At 38.4% G+C, this 18,549-nt stretch overlaps 1 protein-coding gene across 2 annotated transcripts in view; it reads left to right on the forward strand.

Moving 5' to 3' along the window:
- Positions 1-18,549, forward strand: part of VIPR2 (vasoactive intestinal peptide receptor 2) — a 56,931-nt gene that overhangs the window by 30,995 nt on the left and 7,387 nt on the right. The window contains exons 5-9 of one of the 2 annotated variants that reach the window (XM_055804932.1): positions 5,486-5,583; positions 10,520-10,661; positions 13,825-13,975; positions 14,902-14,962; positions 16,285-16,354. In XM_055804932.1, the coding sequence (XP_055660907.1) occupies positions 5,486-5,583; positions 10,520-10,661; positions 13,825-13,975; positions 14,902-14,962; positions 16,285-16,354 (522 nt within the window). The remainder of the gene's footprint in view (positions 1-5,485; positions 5,584-10,519; positions 10,662-13,824; positions 13,976-14,901; positions 14,963-16,284; positions 16,355-18,549) is intronic. The other variant, XM_055804933.1, reaches the window with a different exon arrangement.

Consider the following 18,549-nt stretch of genomic DNA (forward strand, 5'->3'; position numbering starts at 1 on the left):
TATGTAGGTGTCTAATCACGAGTGTGTGGAAACAGGGTTTGATGTGAATGTCTAAACATAGGTATCTAGTGCCATTGGACTCGCCACTGCCATTCTGGCAAAGAGGTCTTCTGACACATCTGCCATGCAGATGTCTCAGATCCCCCAGAGCATCTCACGTAATAGTAGATGACTACATTTAGGCAAGTAGGTAGTTTATTATGTTGGTGGAACTTCCATTGACCAAAAGGTGATGTATGATTCTCTGTTTGGTTTTCCTTTACGTATTTGAAAGAAGAGAATGAATGACAATGAGTTGAGGTATTCCTATGCTGACAAGCAGAATGCACACTTTTGACTGTGATTTAAGACATTAAATGTAAAGGTGCTAATGCAGCTTAACTGAATCACGATATATGAGAGTAAGATGTGTAGTATGTTTGTGTCTGTGGATGTTGTACAGCCTGGATTAGTCACTTAGAATGGTAAGGACATATACCCTTTATATATGAGACCCTACTATAGTCTTTAAAATCCACTCCCTGTAGTAGATACAGAAAGCCTTTGGGTGAATCAGTAATAAAGAATGTTATGACTAATTTTTGAGAAACTAAGGTTATATTCAGTGTCAGATAGAAGCCAAGGCCTTGAGTAATGAGTTCTCAAAAATGTCAAATGTGTTCAGGAGCAACTACTTTCTATTGTTGAAAGGAAACTTGCAAGTTGAAGTTATTTCTCATAGCTGCTCGACTGATCTCTCATGTAAATATGGGCTAAGTAGCTACTAGCAACAGAATTATATAATCAGAATTGCTAACAACTTTATTGCAACCTAAATGTATTTTATTAATTCAAATATTTTTAAAGATCTGTGCATTAAAATTACAGTGTTTCTAGTACTGTCAGCTTCCTAATAATTCCTGTGTATCTTGTGTGCATAGTTATCTATGAGATCTGCAGGAAAATGGTTTCAAGGCTGTCGTGGGCTGACGCTGGCCAGCAGCTCAGCCTCACACAGCCCTTCACTCGCTCCCTCACAGTGGGATGGGTGAGAGAAATGGAAGGGCAAAAGTGAAAAAACTCCCGGGTTCAGATAAAGACAGTTGAATAGGTAAAGCCAAAACTGTGTGTGCATGCAAAAGAAAATCAGGAATTCATTCACTGCTTCCCTTCGGCAGGCAGGTGTTTTAGCTATTTTCAGGAAAGCAGGACTTCATCACACATAATGGTGACTGGGCAAGACAAATGCTGTAACTCCCAACATCCCTTTCCTTCTCCATTCTCCAGCTTTTATTGCTGAGCACGTGTCATATGGTGTGGGTTCAGCTGTCCTGGCTGTGTCCCCTTCCAGCCTCTTTTGCACCCCCAGCCTCCTCACTGGTGGGGCAGCAGGAGAAGCAGACAAGACAGCACTGTTCAGCAATTGCTAAAACATCAGTGTGTTACCAACACTTTTGGTGACAAATCCAAAACAGCACCCTATGAGCTGCTATGAAGGAAATGGACTCTAACCCAGCCAAAATGAGGACAAATGTCAGCAGTGAGAGAGTCAGAACAAGGGCATTTTTTAATGAAGCGAGGAGGTGATGGGGGGAAGTTTAAAGTCTAGCCAGAGGGAACTAATTTTAAGTCTGGAGTATAGAGACCATGGTACTTAGAGAAGAATATACAGCTGGGTCAGTTTAGCCATCAATGTAACAGCAAATGCGTGAGTTGGTGTGTGTCAGTCTCACACACTTCTTGCCTCAGAGTTACTTCTGCTCCTTAGGCAAACCCAAGACTCTCTTTGGAGCAGGTTTTATAGTCAACTCATAGCACACGCCAGCTGCTCAGGAGCAGAAAGGAACCTTACAACTGCTGTAAGATTTTCTAGCACAATGAGAAACTTCAATAGAAGGGAAGAAGTAATTTCTGCTGGGCACTGGGAAAGTCCAGGACACAATTTACATTAGAAGTTCTGCTTTGTTTTCCTTTTGAAGGCTATTAAAAAATAAATTACAGGAGGCCAGTGGTTACTTTAACATATCAAGATTTGTTGAGCTACTTGGTAGTTCCCAGGATAAGAAGATGAGAATGGTGCAAAGTTGTCCCTGAGTGCATTCTTTCCAGGTGTTGTGTGCATGGCTTTAGGATACCTGGGGAGACCCCTGTCTCTGCTCTGCAGTAATGTGATGTTGAACATCACTGTTACTATTAAATCAATTTTTTCCATGAAAGTGAACAAGAAATCTTCCACTCTGTATTTAAATGGCACAGATTTATTGCCATTGCAACTTCTTTTGCAAATGACATTTACCTCCCTGAAATTTGTAATATTTATGTGGTGGGTGTTAAGAAATTTTGATTTAGAGACCATTCAGGCTTCTATTTGTACACTCAGTGTAAACGTACTTAGCAGAAATGGGCTCTGCTAATGCCAACAAGAAGATAACAAATAAAACATATTGTGGAATTGCTGTGCATCGCCGTCATGGTTTAACCCCAGCTGGCAACTAAGTACCACGTAGCGCTCGCTCACTGCCCCCACCCCCAGTGGGATGTGGAGGAGAATTAGGAAAAAGGTAAAACTTGTGGGTTCACTTAGGAACAAATTAATAATTGAAATAAAATATTATAATAATAATAGCAACAACAATTTTAACAACAACAATTTTAATGAAAAAGAGAGAGAGGGACAGAGAAATAAAACCCAAGGAAAAAAACAAGTGATGCACAATACAGTTGCTCACCACCCACTGACCAATGCCCAGCCAGTCCCCCAGCAGTGATCAGAGGTTCCCAGTCAATTCCCCCCCAGTTTATATACCGAGCATGACATTCTATGGTATGGAACATCCCTTTGGCTAGCTGACCTGAACTAGCCAAAGGGATGTTCCGTAACATAGAACCAGTAGAGCACGGGAAACTGAGAAGTCCTTGATTCAGAGTAAGCACTACTTGGTGACAACTAAAACATCTGTGTGTTATCAACATTATTTTCACACCAAATCCAAAACACGGCACTGCACCAGCTACTAGGAAGAAAATTAACTCTATCCCAGCTGAAAACAGGTCAGTCATTTCTCAGCTTTACACTATATTTGCAACTCCCGATGGGCACAAAGTCGGGAAATAAAATTCCCTTTCTTCCAGAATACTGTTGATGGGGACATGAGGCTGCCAAATTGTTAACTCATTTATCGGAGTATCCTTTTTTCCATTATTTTGCAGAGCAGATCAGGTTGAATAAATGAAGGGGGACACCTGAAGTATTTACAGTGTTGGTGCCATGGGCTGTTGTAATTGCTGCTGAGAAACTGTTTACCGCTCTGTTCCCAGAAAATCGCCTGGAGACTGGCTGATGTTCCTTTTGCTGTGACAGAAGCCAAATTAAAGAAGCGTAGGGGTGGTCTGTGGTGTTTATCTGTAGGCATAGTTTTCAGAGCTGTCCAAAAATGAGCTGAACTGCAGTATAATTCTGCCATTCTAGCAGGGAATTGAAGGGCAGTTCTTCAGAACTGATTTTGTGTGAAATTATGTTAATTTAGAAAAAATATTTTTCACATTGTATTTGAAAACCATTTTAGAAACATTGTTCAAGAAACATTGCGCTAGTTTAGAGTCCTATTTGGCAAACACAGGATTCATGTGGAAAACTAGGATGTTTTGGGGGCATCCATCTAAGTGCAGGCATTTGTATGCTCTAGGTAGCTACACTTCAATTAGTCACTGGGGGGCCTCTTCATTGCCTGTAGAAATAAATTCAGTGAAGTCCATGTTCAGTGCTTACATAGGTACAAGAAGTACTTTCTCGAAGGCCCTGTGAAGACACCCTACATTGCCTTAGATATTTATATTTGCAGTGTAGACACCTCATGGTAGGTGAAACAGAGCCTACAATAGATGCTCACAGAGTCCTTAAGACTGCAGTGGAGCTCTGCAAATATACAGCAGACTCTTTATAGAGAACAATAAAGTAATACTTTAGGTTTTACCATTTTAACCAGCCAGGGACACCAATTAAAAAAACAACAAACAAACCCACAAACAATTCCCCCCCCCCCCCCCCCCAAAAAAAAAAAAAAAGCCAAAACAAAACAACCAAAAGAAACAAAGGCAATATTTATTCAGGATTTTAACTAAGGAACTTTATTATGGTCATTCTAATGGCACTGGAAACTTCATTGAGTCCTTATTTTCTTTCTTTATCTCTACAGTCAGTGAATATTATATAAAACAAACAAAACATTAAAATGTCAGGACTGTTGTGAAAAAAAAATCTCAGCTTACTTCCGTAATTAAAAAAAGAGATTTGTTTCCTGTGGCACCTCATGTACCACTTGTAGCTCCTAACAAGCATGACTGTTGCTATGAATAAATTTGAGATCTATTGCAATTATGTTTCCCTTATTCTTGTCCTTTAACCATATCTATGATAGTGCAGTTGCAAGATTCTTAATTTCATTTCACATTTCATTTAGTTTTTTCCGTATCTGTGTAATATTTGCTAAGTGGATGTTCAGCTGATTTCATCGTGAATTGGGATTGCTAAAGTTACCTCTTTACTTGTCCTTTTACATGTTATAAAATAAATATAATTTGCTTTTCCTTTTGCTATCTTAGTTTATTTAAAGAGTGATATAACCATATGCACTGAATATTGAAATTGTCCATTATGCATAGCATATTCTACACTGCTATTAAAAACTTTAATTTCATACCATAGTACAAAACTTTAATTTCATACCATAGTACAAAACTTTAGTTTTAATATTTTATCTAGCTTGAGTGGAAAATAATGTCAGTCTAATGACTTTGTTGTAGGCATAAAAGAAGCAGCTTAATTTTGAGAATATTTAGCATTAGTTTTCTTGATGTTGTCATTCAGAATAGGAGTAGATTTACAGATAGCTGCAGTGAATCAGTGGCCTGTGCACTTCAGTCTGCTTTTCTTCTGTTGAAGAATTTCCTTTCCAAGTTTTAGCAAATAACTTTACTAAAGGAAAAAAAAAGGGTTGTTTGGGTCACAATTTAGTAAAGTATTTGAACATTTATATTAGGAAACTAATGAGATGTAAACAGGTCTTTAAAATTAAACTCATATACAAATGCATTATAAAGTACAGTAGAGCAGAAGGAACTGAGACAGATTCTCTCTTTCAGAGATAATCCATTGTTTCAGTGTGACTCATTCTTCAGTTTGATTGCATTTATGGAAGCTGATGAATCTGATGCTTTCTTTGACCTCATTGGCATGGGATAATCAGCTGAAATTGTACCAGCTTGTGTGTCTAAAGTTTTGAGTTCCTGAGGCTGAATTTTCTGTTGAGGTCCATTGGCTTGAGATGTTGCATTGCAAAAATATGTTGGAATAAAGATAAAATATTCTCATCATGTACTGTAGAGCAAAGAGTGAAAACAATACTATTTATTTAGCCTTCAGAGCTACTTAATGGAAAACTATGTAATTTCACAGTGAATTTTATATATCAGTAAGTGGTTTCTGCATGTATATTTTTCTGTGCAGGTCAACTTCTATGTAAGGGTGAAGGCAATTTATACCCTTGGACACAGCGTATCTCTGATTGCTCTTACAACAGGAAGTATAATTCTTTGCCTTTTCAGGTAGGTTTTTTTCATGAGTAAATATGAACAGTGATAAGATGGTTTTTACTTGTCTGATTGCTGAGGTATTTAGAAAATGCATGTATTTTACACTTTTCTCAATTAAACAGCTGACAATAATATAATGCTAACTTGATTTTTGCTAGTACCATATTAAAAAATTTCAAAGCACTTAACAAATTTACAGACATTACAGCCCCTGTAAGAAAGAACAGTCATTTAGGAATGGATTATATAAAGCATTTTCTATTTGATTATTAAAATTGACACCTTGAATTGCTCTTGAAAATCAGTAGGATGCTGGTCTCAACACTGGACAAGTGGGCAGCCATATTTTGCAGAAGCTTCTGAGTGGTTTCCAGGGGTACTATTATCAAAGGTAATCATTAATTTTTCCAAGTGGGGTTGTAAAGGTATGGATCATTATGCTGAAGGATAGTGCTGTGAGCGCAATGGTTTTGTTAGGCAGTATTAGGAAAGGCAGTACTGCCTGTTAGTTTTGCCTAACTTCTGGGAGTTTTCTGAGACTGAAGGCAATCTCCAGCTGGTAAAAGAAACTGCAAAATGGTATGATCAGTATCATAGATTTTCTCAGTCTCTCCACCTTCATGCTTTTATGTATCACTTCTTCCTGTCTAATAGAACAACCTTTATATTCTCCATTATAAACTTCACACAACTTCTCCGTTCCGCTCTGCACCAAGAAAAAAAAGAAAATGCATCTCTCAGATTTGGTAGAAAAGTACACATAATATGTAGAGGACAAGCATGTTGTTTGGCAGAGCCTTATTCCTCTGATGAAATATTCCTATGGAGAGTTCTGTAAGCCTTTCAGTCTGTCATCATATTTTATCAGTATTTAAATATTCAGATACTGTTAAGAGCAGATACATAGGCCATAATTATATTTTGTAATGTGTTTGAAAAAAATTGAGACTGTCGTGACTGAACTCCAGCTGGCAACTAAATGCCATGCAGCCGCTCACTCACTCCCCCTGCCCCTGGTGGGATGTGGAGGAGAATTGGAAAAAGGTAAAACTTGTGGGTTGAGATAAAAACAAATCAATAATGCAATAAATTAAAATATAATAATATCAACAGAAATGTAGTGAAAAGGAAGATAACAAAAAGAGAGAGATAAAGCTCAAGAAACCCAAGTGCTGCAGAGTATAGTTGCTCACCACCCACTGACCAATGCCCAGCCAGTCCCCCAGCAGTGGTCAGAGGCTCCCAGCCAACTCCCCCCCCAGGTTATATACCGAGCATGGCGTTCTGTGGTATGGAACATCCCTTTGGCTAGTTCAGGTCAGCTGTCCTGGCTCTGCTCCCTCCTGGCTTCTTGTGAACCTGCTCCCTGGCAGAGCATGGGAAAGTGAAAAGTCCTTGATTTAGAGTAAGTACTACTTGGTGACAAATAAAACAATGTGTTATCAGCATTATTCTCATACTAAATCCAAAACGCAGCACTGCACCAGCTGCTAGGAAGAAAATTAACTCTATCCCAGCTGAAAACAGGACAGTCACTCACGGTTATCTTCTTCTTACTAGGAGATGCCTCAGGCAGATTGTGCATTTTCAAAACTGCTAAAATTAACAATGCATGTAAGACAGTGTGTTACAGCCATTTGAATGTTGTCCATCACCAGAAGTCAGTTATAACAAACAGATCAAGAATTTCAGAGGTGTGCTCCAAACCTTATATATTCAAGTTGAGAGCTCCCCAATCTCTCTGTTGAGTCAGTGGAAAACCCAGGCTTTTTTTCAGGGAGGGAACACAGGGTCTTCTAAGTCTCCCCCTAAAGAAGCGTGTTTCTCTGCTATCTACAGGGAGAGTAGGGACCTCCTAACACAGTGAGTTGAGTTAGGAACCCAAACAAGTTGTAAAAATAACCTGGTCAGTATATAGTTTCCCAAGCATGTCACAAGCAGCCAATTATCATGGAAGGCTTTAGCTGAAGCAGTTGTAAATTATCAATAATAGAAGAGAATGCTGATGGCTACGCATGTATGTCTGTCTCAGGCATGTTGTAAGGCATCCCATACATTATGGTCATTTTTAAGGACAGAGTTTGGAAAATAAGAATGTTTCTGTAAGTTTTAACTTTTCACTACTTAGCTGGTAGCACCTTCTATCCAAGAAACATACTTTCTCTAAAAGGTCTCAGAGTTTGTTATAGGTAAAGTCAATATACTGTTTATTAAACCAGTTGCTCACCCCTGAAACACATTCACCTTTGAATGTAACCAGCAAACTTTCAGCTTGCTGTGTTTAAAAAGGAGAGCAAAGAACAACTCTTCTAAGCAAAACTATCTAAAGGAGATTTGGTAGTTAAGTACTGAGTTAAAAATTGGGAGTTACTAACACAGTAGGGTTGTCAAAATCCTGACTTCATCCAGCAGGATTAGAATTTGAACTCTGGATATTAGTAACACAAGAGATTATTAAAATTGTGCATTGCTGGATTTATTTATGTATGTTTCAAATTATACTGCGTTTAATCCTGAATTTGTGCAGTACTTTTAATGAAAGAAAAAATAGAATAATGTGGATTTTAATTTAATTATGGGTGATGTGTTCATGACAAGGAAGTGGATATTCTTTTTTACGTATTACAACTTGACTTCTGCAGTCCATTTTATATTATTATGTACTGTCTAGCAGAACAGATAGATCGTCAGTGCTTTGCAGTTGTTCACAGCATCAGCTGTAAGCACATGAAAGGCAGAACCATTCAGTGGGGAAAGGAGGGTTTTTTCTGAAACCTTCCATGCAGTTGCAATATTGTTTTGCATTTCTTCCAAAGAACTGGACTTGGTTTGAATCTTTACAGAAACATTATAAGGGTTCCCATTTATTAGTATCTGCAAAGAACACAGAAGCATTGTAAAAGGAAAGGATTGTATATCTGGCTAATCTTTTAATCTCAAAACAAAGGCATAAAACATGAATATCTGTAAATACCTTGCCAGACTAAACTGACAGCGTTTTTCAAGTCACTATATGCCACTCCCCACATAATATTCTATGTATTTATCATAATTAAAGTTAATTGGCAACTTTCTGGCACAATGTTTTCCTGTTGGAGGTTGCCAGTTTGTCAGGCACATTCTTGCTTCTCCAACCTTAATTTATAAACAGTGAAGCTAATCATTTTGATGCAGTCAAAAGAAGCTGCTTGCTTTACCCTTCTTTGAATGCAAGTTTCTATTTCTTGATTTTGAATGTCTAAGTCTTAATATGTCATAAAATTTCAGAAAGGTGGAAATCAAAATTATTACAAATAAATATTATTTTTCAGATATTTTAGAAAAGGTTTATTTGTTCCAACTCAGAGTGAAAATAAATTGTAGAACAGCATATTTCCGCATAACACTGACATTCTAGATCTTACCATACTTCCTTCAGGGTTAGTCCTGTATAACAAAACCTTCCCCCCAAAATGTCGGTTTCTCTGATACGTGTTTCTTACCGAGGAGAAAAATATGAATCTTCATCATTTCTGAAAGATGGCCTCTCATGTGCATTTGCATTAACTGTCCGTAAACTTTCCTCACATGATAGTTTTGTGTCATCAGGTAGTCACATCAAAGGAATAAGCAGCATAGTTTTTGTTTCATTGTTAAAAAACAGCATTTCTTTGTTATTCTGAAACATCATACATATCCCATATAAAAAAATCTGGTTTGACAGCCTTATATATATCCAACATTTATTATTTCAGCTACTGTATGGGGTGAAGAACTAATCATCTAAATTAGTTACTCATGAAAAACATTTTCCTCCCATTTGCAGCTTTCATGTATCTCCGAATTCCATAGGAACACATGATGCAGTCCAACATAATACTGGTATTTCAGTTTTTCTCAGAACCTGGTTCAGCTAGGGACATGCAGAGCCACAGAAACCACTGGATCTTTGAACAGCTGCTGTCAGTTCAGCCTGGTATTCTGTCCCTTGCCGAACTGTGGGCTAGCAAGACAGATCTCTTATTTATTTCCCTACACTCATTGTAGCTGTCCTTGTTTTAGTAGTTTCAGAATGGATTATTTAGCATTCTTTGGTGCAAATCAAAATGTGAAGACTACTTGGAAGCTACCACTGCACACCACCATAACATCCTATTGCATCTTTGTTCTTTCATTGCTCGTACTTGCTACAATGCCCTGGCTTCTGGCTTATTTCCAGGTGCAGTTCAAGGTGCTGGTTTTGACCAGAAAAACCAAAAGCAGTTTGGTTTGTGAGGATTTGCTATGAAAAAATTCTGTTGAATGGGAAGGTCTTGAAGGAAATGTCTTTTAAGCAAAAAGCCCTGAACTTGCAACTTTCTTCTCCTGAGCACTCATTCACTTACTTGGAATATTTAATTTGTCATTTGTTTGTCAGGCTATCACATGCCTGCTGGACTTAAGAAGTTTTACATCTCACTGGATAGAAAGGATAGGCGATCTAATATTGTGAATGCATTTTTTAATTGTAGCTGCGTACACTCAAATCATAGGATGAAAAGCCATTATATAGCAAAATGCAGGAGTTAAATAAAAACTTAAACCAGAAAATAACAGGTGAAAGCATGTCTGGGATATATCCAGGATAATCAGTTTTATTTGCAAGAAAAACACTGGGATCAGTGCACACACAGAAGGTTATAATATTCTATGTTTATTGTAAGTTTATGTTAAAGTGTGGGAGAAATATCACTGGGATCTTTTGGGCTGTGATACTGAAAAGGAGTAAGACATACTTTGTGTATTTTGGACAGCCTATAATAATGGTGAGGATGATGATGATAAAAGAAAACAGCAAAGTAGCACTGAATATGACAGAGGAAAGGATAGGCTCTTAATCAAGGTTCATATTACTAAGAAATGACCAGAAATTAATAGAAGAGCTTTCTGTCTCAAAATCTAAAATGTCTGTTTTTAAATCTCTTCTTAGAAAACTTCATTGTACTCGGAACTACATCCACCTGAACCTGTTCCTCTCTTTCATTCTAAGAGCAATCTCTGTTTTAGTCAAGGATGATATTCTCTATTCCAGCTCCAACACAGCTCACTGTCCAGAGGATCAAACCTCATGGGTAATGAACCTCATTTGCTACCTGGTATAATACTGTTGTGTCACTAAATTTTCCTCCCTGATCCTTTTAAATATTTAACGATACCAAGCTGTCAGTGCAGACAGTTCTATAGAGAATATAATGACTAGCAAAATGGTCTTTTAGAAGTAGCCAGAGAAAGAAGGTTGCAGCACAAGTAAGAGAAGTTAATGTCATTTTGCATGTCCATGAAGGGACGTGTCATCTGCCAAAACAAATCATGACCAGCTATACCTCAGAATAAATATGGCCACTGCATTAATCAGCTGGGAGAGTTTAAGAGAAACAGGAGTTCCAATCAACTGGGAGTGATTAAATGCAGCTCTTCTGGAAGTGTTCTAGTGGCTTTATCAGGAGTCTAGGATTTGGACAGGTATCAATGGAGGGAGAGAAATGAGTCAGGGAATTAAATATTTGCAGGAGCTATCTTTATTAACTCCTCTGTACTTTCTGGCTATGACAGGAGTGTTGTCATCTGCATTCTTGGCAAGCTAATATGTTTACTACATTTTCATACCCAGGGGTTAAAAAAATTCTCAAGTCTTGCTGTTAGAAGACTGACCGCTATATGGTAATCCCTATTCTCTGCCTGCCTTGTTTCAGTCAAAAGTGCTGCAGAAGAATCCTACAAATATTGCTGAAGCCCTTCTGAATTTAATTTACTTCAGTTTAAGCTTGTGAGAAAAAAAAGGAAGATATTTTTACATTGATGAAGCTGTATTGTCCCACAGCATAAAGTTCTTAGCAGTGACTACCAAGCTGTATGCATGAATTTGTAATCTGGGATATTTCTAATGAAGACAAATAGGCTCTGAGTTAATAGACGCAAAGAAGGCAAAGTAGTTAGAAGGCAGACTGCCAGGGGTAATCAAAACGTCTTAGGTCCTTGAAAGATTAGTCAATGGACTCTCAAAATACTGCTTGATTTCTGCAATTTCTTTTATTCTCCTGTTATTCCTGCCTGAAAGCCTCATATTTTCCTATTTGAATATGTCCAGTTTTGTGGACCGTTGAGTAATTTTTGGTGCATTATACGTGGGATAATCTGATGCCAGCTTAGCAAGGCTGTTTTGTCTTGCATTGGCTGGATGCTGCCTTTCTGATGTAACAGCCTGTGGGCTTTGCCCCTTTTGTCACGTGTGTGATGTTCCACAGTTCTGCTGCATGCACAGGTGTTGAAAAGCACGCAATTCAGAATGCAATGTAACTAGGTCCTGGATCTGAGTGACACAGAGCCACAGTTCTGGCTAACGGTTTATTGACAGATACCTTCGCTGTTCAGCATCTGGAAATACACCTGATAGAGGTGTATCCTCCTGCAGGAGGAAGGGAAAACATTTTGTTGCGGAGTTCTGGTGTGTAAATTGAGAATATAATACAGGGGAGTATTGGAATTTAAAAGGTTTAGACTTTGCTAATCTGGTTGTAAGTAGTCATAAGCATAAAAGCAAATCGCAACTTGCATTTTGAAATTTTCTGGCCATTACTGGTCTGCAGTGGATATCCCTCCAGTGGATGCAAAGTCCAGAGGTAAGATTAGTCTTATTAAATGAGATGACTGAACTACGCTGTTTCTCTGGGCTTCTGTCTTTCTCACTGGACAGTTTATCTCATCTGCTTTTAAGACTTTCTCTGGTCATGCCTGTCTGTCTTCGTGGCTGCATAAGGAGCTGGTTGGCTAGTAGATGGCTAGCATTCACCAGAAACCTTGCTTGTAGGCAGCTAAAATTAGGTGAAATGAATTCAAGCCTTTGGATTCTTATTTGGTTGTCTATGTAGACATGTACATGGGTATAAATATAGGCATGTATGTTACTTGGGATGCACTGAGATACCCGAGACACCACAAGGGGCTGATGGATACAAAGAAGTGTCTCTAGGAAGTCAGTGACCTTCTGGCTTAGCAGCTGGTGACAGGTCCCTGATGGCATCTCACCTTATAATAGACACCCATGTTTAGACAGAGGAATCAGTCACTAAATTAATGAGTTCGCTTCTTAGGTATTTGGTGTACTTGGAATTTTAACAGAAACAGTGGAAGTATGAAGGGTATTTAAAACGGGGAAGGGAGGAAAGCAGGCAGAAGCTAGAAGTTTTATTTAGTGATTCTCTGCTTCCCAGGAAGTGGCCAAACATCGCCTGCTGATGGGAAGTAGAGAATAACATCTTTTGTTTTGCTTTGCTTCCACTGATGAGACTTTTGCTATTGCTTCATTAAACTGCCTTTATCTTGACCCACAAGGGTTTGTTTCCATCTTTTTTTCTCCCCTGCCCTGCTCTGCTGAGGAGGGGAGTGACAGAGCCGCTTGGTGGGCACCTGGCATCCAGCCAAGGTCAACCCACCACAAGTCCATTTTGTTTAGTCTGTTACATTCACCGTATCATCACATTTCTCAGTTCAGAGTCAACGGAAACATTTTTATGTTCAATTCTCACATCCCACATTCCTGCTGGGAAGTACCAAAGTAGCAGCAGCCAGCACTGTGGAACATCAGCAGCACAGACAGCTGAAAATCAGTTCTGAAGAGCAGCACATAGACTGTAACTGGGACTTCATTTCATGATACCTGTTTACGTGTTTTGTTACTAAAGAAATGCTAAAGCATTTTCTACAGGGAAAATGTAATTTTTAAAATTCCAGTCTTTTTCTTCTAAGTCTACTTAGATTATTCATCATGTAAAGTTATATTTTTCACTCAGTTTCTCATTTAGTCTTGAGAAATTAATAAAGCAGTTTCTTTGTTAATTTTCCTGTTAGCTGGGATTTTAATGTATTTATAAACCACCTACTAGATGGTCATTTAATCTAATAGCTATGTGTTAACTATTGCAAATGTGTGCATTTATTGATAACTGTTACCTTTTACAATATTTATTTTGAATTTGAAATTATTGAAGGTTTCAAAATTTCTGAGCAAATTTGCTGAGAGCCATCTAAATAATTTTTTAATAATTCCTTTTCTTCATATATATATCTACACAGTAACGTTTACAATGTCTCATTTGGCATGACTGAAAAAAAAATTTTCAGCTGGACCTGGGTTACTAGTATTACATGGAGAGTTAAGATCTATAGGATATATTAATAACAGAATAATACAGCATCTTTCCTGCAACAACTTTGATCTGTACTCTGATATTTCAGGTGGGCTGCAAGGCTATTTTGGTGTTTTTTCAGTATGGTGTTATGGCAAACTTTTACTGGCTCTTAGTTGAAGGGCTTTACCTCCACATCCTCCTTGTGCTGATATTCTCCCCCAACAGACACTTCACAGTCTACCTGCTGATTGGATGGGGTAAGAACTTCAACATCTTCCAATAATACTCTTTTTTTTTCTGTCTGTATATATTAGTTAGGTTCAATATTCCATACCAAGGGGGTCATGCCATTTCTGTTGGATGACTCCTCGGACTCACTAGTTCCACGGTTCAGCGCCAGCAGAGGTTACAGCTGCTGTACCATGGGAGGGAGGGGGCACAAAAGTACTGAGGCATAAGTGCTAGTTTGGTTCTTGGCATGGCTCCGACCCGTGCCGATGTGCACATTGCCCAGGGGGTGTTCAAGATATAGGATGGTGCAAGGACTGCCACTGCAAAACGTATAATTCAGGCTGTCCTAATTTGGGAGGAAAAAGAAAGTTTACCTGCACAGCCACAAGCTATGCTATTTGCCTTTTTTAGAAGCCCAATCATATTCTCCATCTGGTTTTAAATACGTGTATTCCTTTCATTTCCAGAAAGTGCAATGATATCTACGCAGAGCACTTTAAAGCTTCCAGTAATTGGTGGTCATAAAACATTTAGGTATTGCTGGGAAATGGGAATAAACCAGTCTGTGGGAATGGTTCTTTATGAAATGATTTACACTTCAGTTTTATATTGCAGCCCTTGGAAGTGCGTTGGGAATGCATAACTTGTATCTATTGCCCTGTAGGTCACTCCGACAGCTTGAAAGAAGCCTAAGGCATGTTCTCTGTATATTATCATTGTGGCTGCATTTTTATAAGAAATAAACCCACTATCCCTGCAGTCTTTGTTTGCAATACATTGCTTACATCACATAGCTCATCAGATGGGCCTCTCCATGCACATGTTTACTGTGTGCTGTGTGTTTGGGGAATAAGTGGTTACTAGCAGGCTGAACTTTTTTCTTTTCTTTTCTTTTCTTTTTTTGTGGTCGTATATTTTTTTGATCATCCTCTAAACCTCTGGGATTTTTCAGGAATTCCTACCATATTCATTATTACGTGGACAGTGACACGGATCATTTTAGAGGACACTGGGTAAGCACATGGGGGAGAGAAATTTTAAAGCCTCTAATGTGCCAATACAATCCTTGCCTTGGCTATGGTGGTGTTCACACAAAGGTAGTTTGCTGTTTTGAAGGGGATGAGCACAGTATTGAAATTTCAGATACGGCAATAAAGGGACAGGTGTTTAGGAGCTCTTCAGCATGCTGCTTATGCTGTTTATTTGAAAAACCTTGAGGGCAGGAGAGAGCAGAGAAAGGTTTTGACTAACGTTACCCCTTGAGACCCACACTTAGAGCTATGTGCTTTGGAGGTCAAAATAATACTTAAAATAGCAGAGGGGATCCTTGGGTTCAGTGCTGCAGTACAGCACAGTAAGATGCTGGGCATTCTAATTTGCTAATTAGCAACTTAAAAGATTGAAATCTAGATAACTTTGGGTATATCTAAATCACATTCCCAGAAGTGAAGCAGTGTGATGTAAACATATTGAAGATGCACGTAGTCAGGTAAAACTATGACTAATTAGAGCTAGGCCTGGCTAGCTTCTCCCTGGGAAGGGGAACTGAGATAAGAACTTTCTTTCTAGGAAGATCAGACTTATGCTGTCCCCAGGGAATGGGAGAGCATTCCTAGCTAGTGGGACAGTTTTCACACTCCTCTCTTTTTTCAACCTGGCTAATATTTTTCAATTTATTCTGTAATTAAATTGAAAAATCATGTCCTACTTAATTTCTAAGTTTTCTTTGCAAGACCTCTAACATGTAAAGCAAAGCCTGACTCCTATTTCCTTTGCCATTGCGATCACAGTTAGAGGAGCTCTGAAGGGTATTGCCCATGCTCAAGATTAATCTTTCAGAGCACTTAGATCAGAGTATTTGCACCAAAAGTGCTGAGCCCACAGCAAAAGTTAAATTTTCAGTTTTTCAGACTAAGTTTCAGGTTCAGTCTCACATTTTCCTAAACCAGTTCCAGCCATCTGTAACCTAAATACCCCACAAGGAATAATGTCGTTTCAATTGTATCTGTCAGCTGCCCAGAGGCTGGTGTTAAGCGCTTATTGGAAAAGTGTCCTTACACAAAGTGAAACTAAGCTTGGTCTCCCTAAAGGCCGACATCCTCCGTGATGTCTAATGGTACAGTCTAGTGTGCCTGGTGTTTTAGCTGATTTGAATATGCATGTTAAAACCAGGGAAATAAAATTACAGGCAGAAAAAGATTGAACGCCAAATTCTAGGCTAGCACAGGCATTATTTTACTGTGCTTTGACTTGTGTATAAGAAATACTTCTCCTCCTAGGTCTTGCTTGCCAGATGATATTAATGTCAACATAATTTTCCTTTTTTTTTTTATAGTTGCTGGGATACGAATGAGCATGGTGGTCCCTGGTGGGTTATACGAATACCAATTTTAATTTCTATTATAGTAAGTAAACTTTGAAGCATGAATTATAGATCAGTACAGCATTCTGCAGTGCATATAGCCATTATTCTTTACTGCTAGTTACAGATAGGCAAGAATTCTGTTTTAATGAAAAGAAATTGCGCTGTAGGAGAAGTGTTAAACAGATGCCAAGGCCATTAAAATTTGTTCCCTTCAAAATTTATCTGCCTCCTATTAAATGAGCTGTTGCTTTTATTTGTATGTTCTTCTTTTGTTAACATCTCTCCTGTTTATGAGCCTGGGGGAAAGAAAAAATCTAATTATACTTTTCAATGAATTGCAGATTTGATTTTGTGTGTAAATAGATAACCCTGTAATTGAGAATCTGATATTACTGCAGCCATAAAAAACTATGGCTGTGTATATCTTTCTTTAATTGGTAGTCTACTGAATTATATATTGAACATGAAGTATTTGCAAAAGAATACCATTTGAGAATGTTTCATGGGGCTTTTCCTATGTGGAGCTCATCAGAATTACTGGAGTAGCATAATAAAATTCCTGCTCACTGTGATGATTGTGTAATTAACTTTGGGCATAATATCCTATGGTTGTATGTCAGTTTCTGAAAACAGTCATAGTGCAAATTAATACATTTAGATACACTTGCATTATTTTTAACATTTTAGTCAGAAAAATTGGGACATTATTAGATTACACAAGATGTCAAGATTGCACATTACACTTGGGCTTGCCTTTGGGTCTGTGCCTGCTGATAATCATTTTGAGAGAACTTTCTATCATCTTCATCAGAGTAAATTCTGCAGTGTTTAAAGAGAAAGCAGAGTAGGCATATGTGTGAAATGACATAAGGTAAGGACTCACAGAAAAGATGTTTTATGATATGAAGAAATGGGCATGCAACAGAACTACAGCATCCGTACAGAATATGTGTACCTCAAAGGAGCTGGAGAATGAGGGATGGTCCAGAGTCAAGAAAATATGCTGAAAGATAAAAGCAAAACAAACCACCTGGTGTTTACAGAAAGATGAGTCTATTCTCTGGATGTTCAATTTTAACAGCTATCTGGTAGGTGGCTGAACTTCATGTGCCAGAATGCAGTGTTCCTCCAAAGAAGTCCTAGACCTGGAAACAGAAGTTATCCAAGTGCTCATTGGCAGACTTTAATGGCAGCTGGATCTTAGCAAAGACTGGGAAATGAGTTCTGAGTTAAGAAAATGGAGTACTGGTCACTCAGCAAAAATTCAGTATGTCTTAAAAGGTGGACCAGAATCACTATTCGTGGCAGGGTTTTTTTTCTTTTTTTTCCCCCATTCTTTTTTTTCATGGTTCCATTACTGATTTGACACAAAGGGATTGTAAGACATAGGGAAACATTTTGCAAATAATCTTTTTTGGCTTGCTGGGTGCACATGTTTAGGATCTGCTGTCTCCTTCCAGATATGTTTCTTCTCTTAAGCAGCATGTTTTAGGGATGAGAGCAACTAAAGATGGCCAAGTGATTCTGCAATGTGTACTTTGAAACCACTTATTTCTCCAGTTCGATGATTCTTCAGCTGTTTCATCAACTGCATTTTGCATTTGGGAAGTTAAGCTGGAAAGGGAGTTATGAAAGCAGTGATACTCGCACTTTCCTGCTGAATAAGTAATGTATCTTGTTGGAACATTGAACTACAACCTGCACATTCATTGTGGCAGCTAGGATGCTGTGCAAACTTACAGCTGTGCAAAGTAGCGCATGCATTCATAGAGCAAGAGGAGCTAATGAAACACCATGTAAAATTGGTCATTGAAAAACACCACATCCATGAGAACATGATTTTCAACTTGCGTACACATGATAAGCCTCAACATTTCCTATTACCTTCTAGAAAAAAAAAGAGAAGTTGAAGATTCAGATCTGAATAATGAGGTCAGTGCTGCCTGCCATTCAACAATGAAAACAGATCATTGCAAGTTTTTTGGATAGGTGTTGTGAAAGAGTTGTGATGCTTCTCAATAAAAGTATGATGTACTTAGATCGTACTCACTTACACAGTGCCTTGAGTCTGCTTGAGAATGTAGGAAGACTGGAAGACTCTCAGAGAATGGTGGAAAGGGTAACCACCAATAAAAAATGGCTTCAGTAGCAGGAAGGACATCTGTGTAAGTAGTCAATGAGGTGAAGACAGAAAAACTCTGACAGAAGCTGAATTCCAGGAAGATAAAGGAGAAA

This window comes from Falco peregrinus, chromosome 5 (assembly GCF_023634155.1).
Source record: "Falco peregrinus isolate bFalPer1 chromosome 5, bFalPer1.pri, whole genome shotgun sequence".
NCBI classification, from domain to species: Eukaryota; Metazoa; Chordata; class Aves; order Falconiformes; family Falconidae; genus Falco; species Falco peregrinus.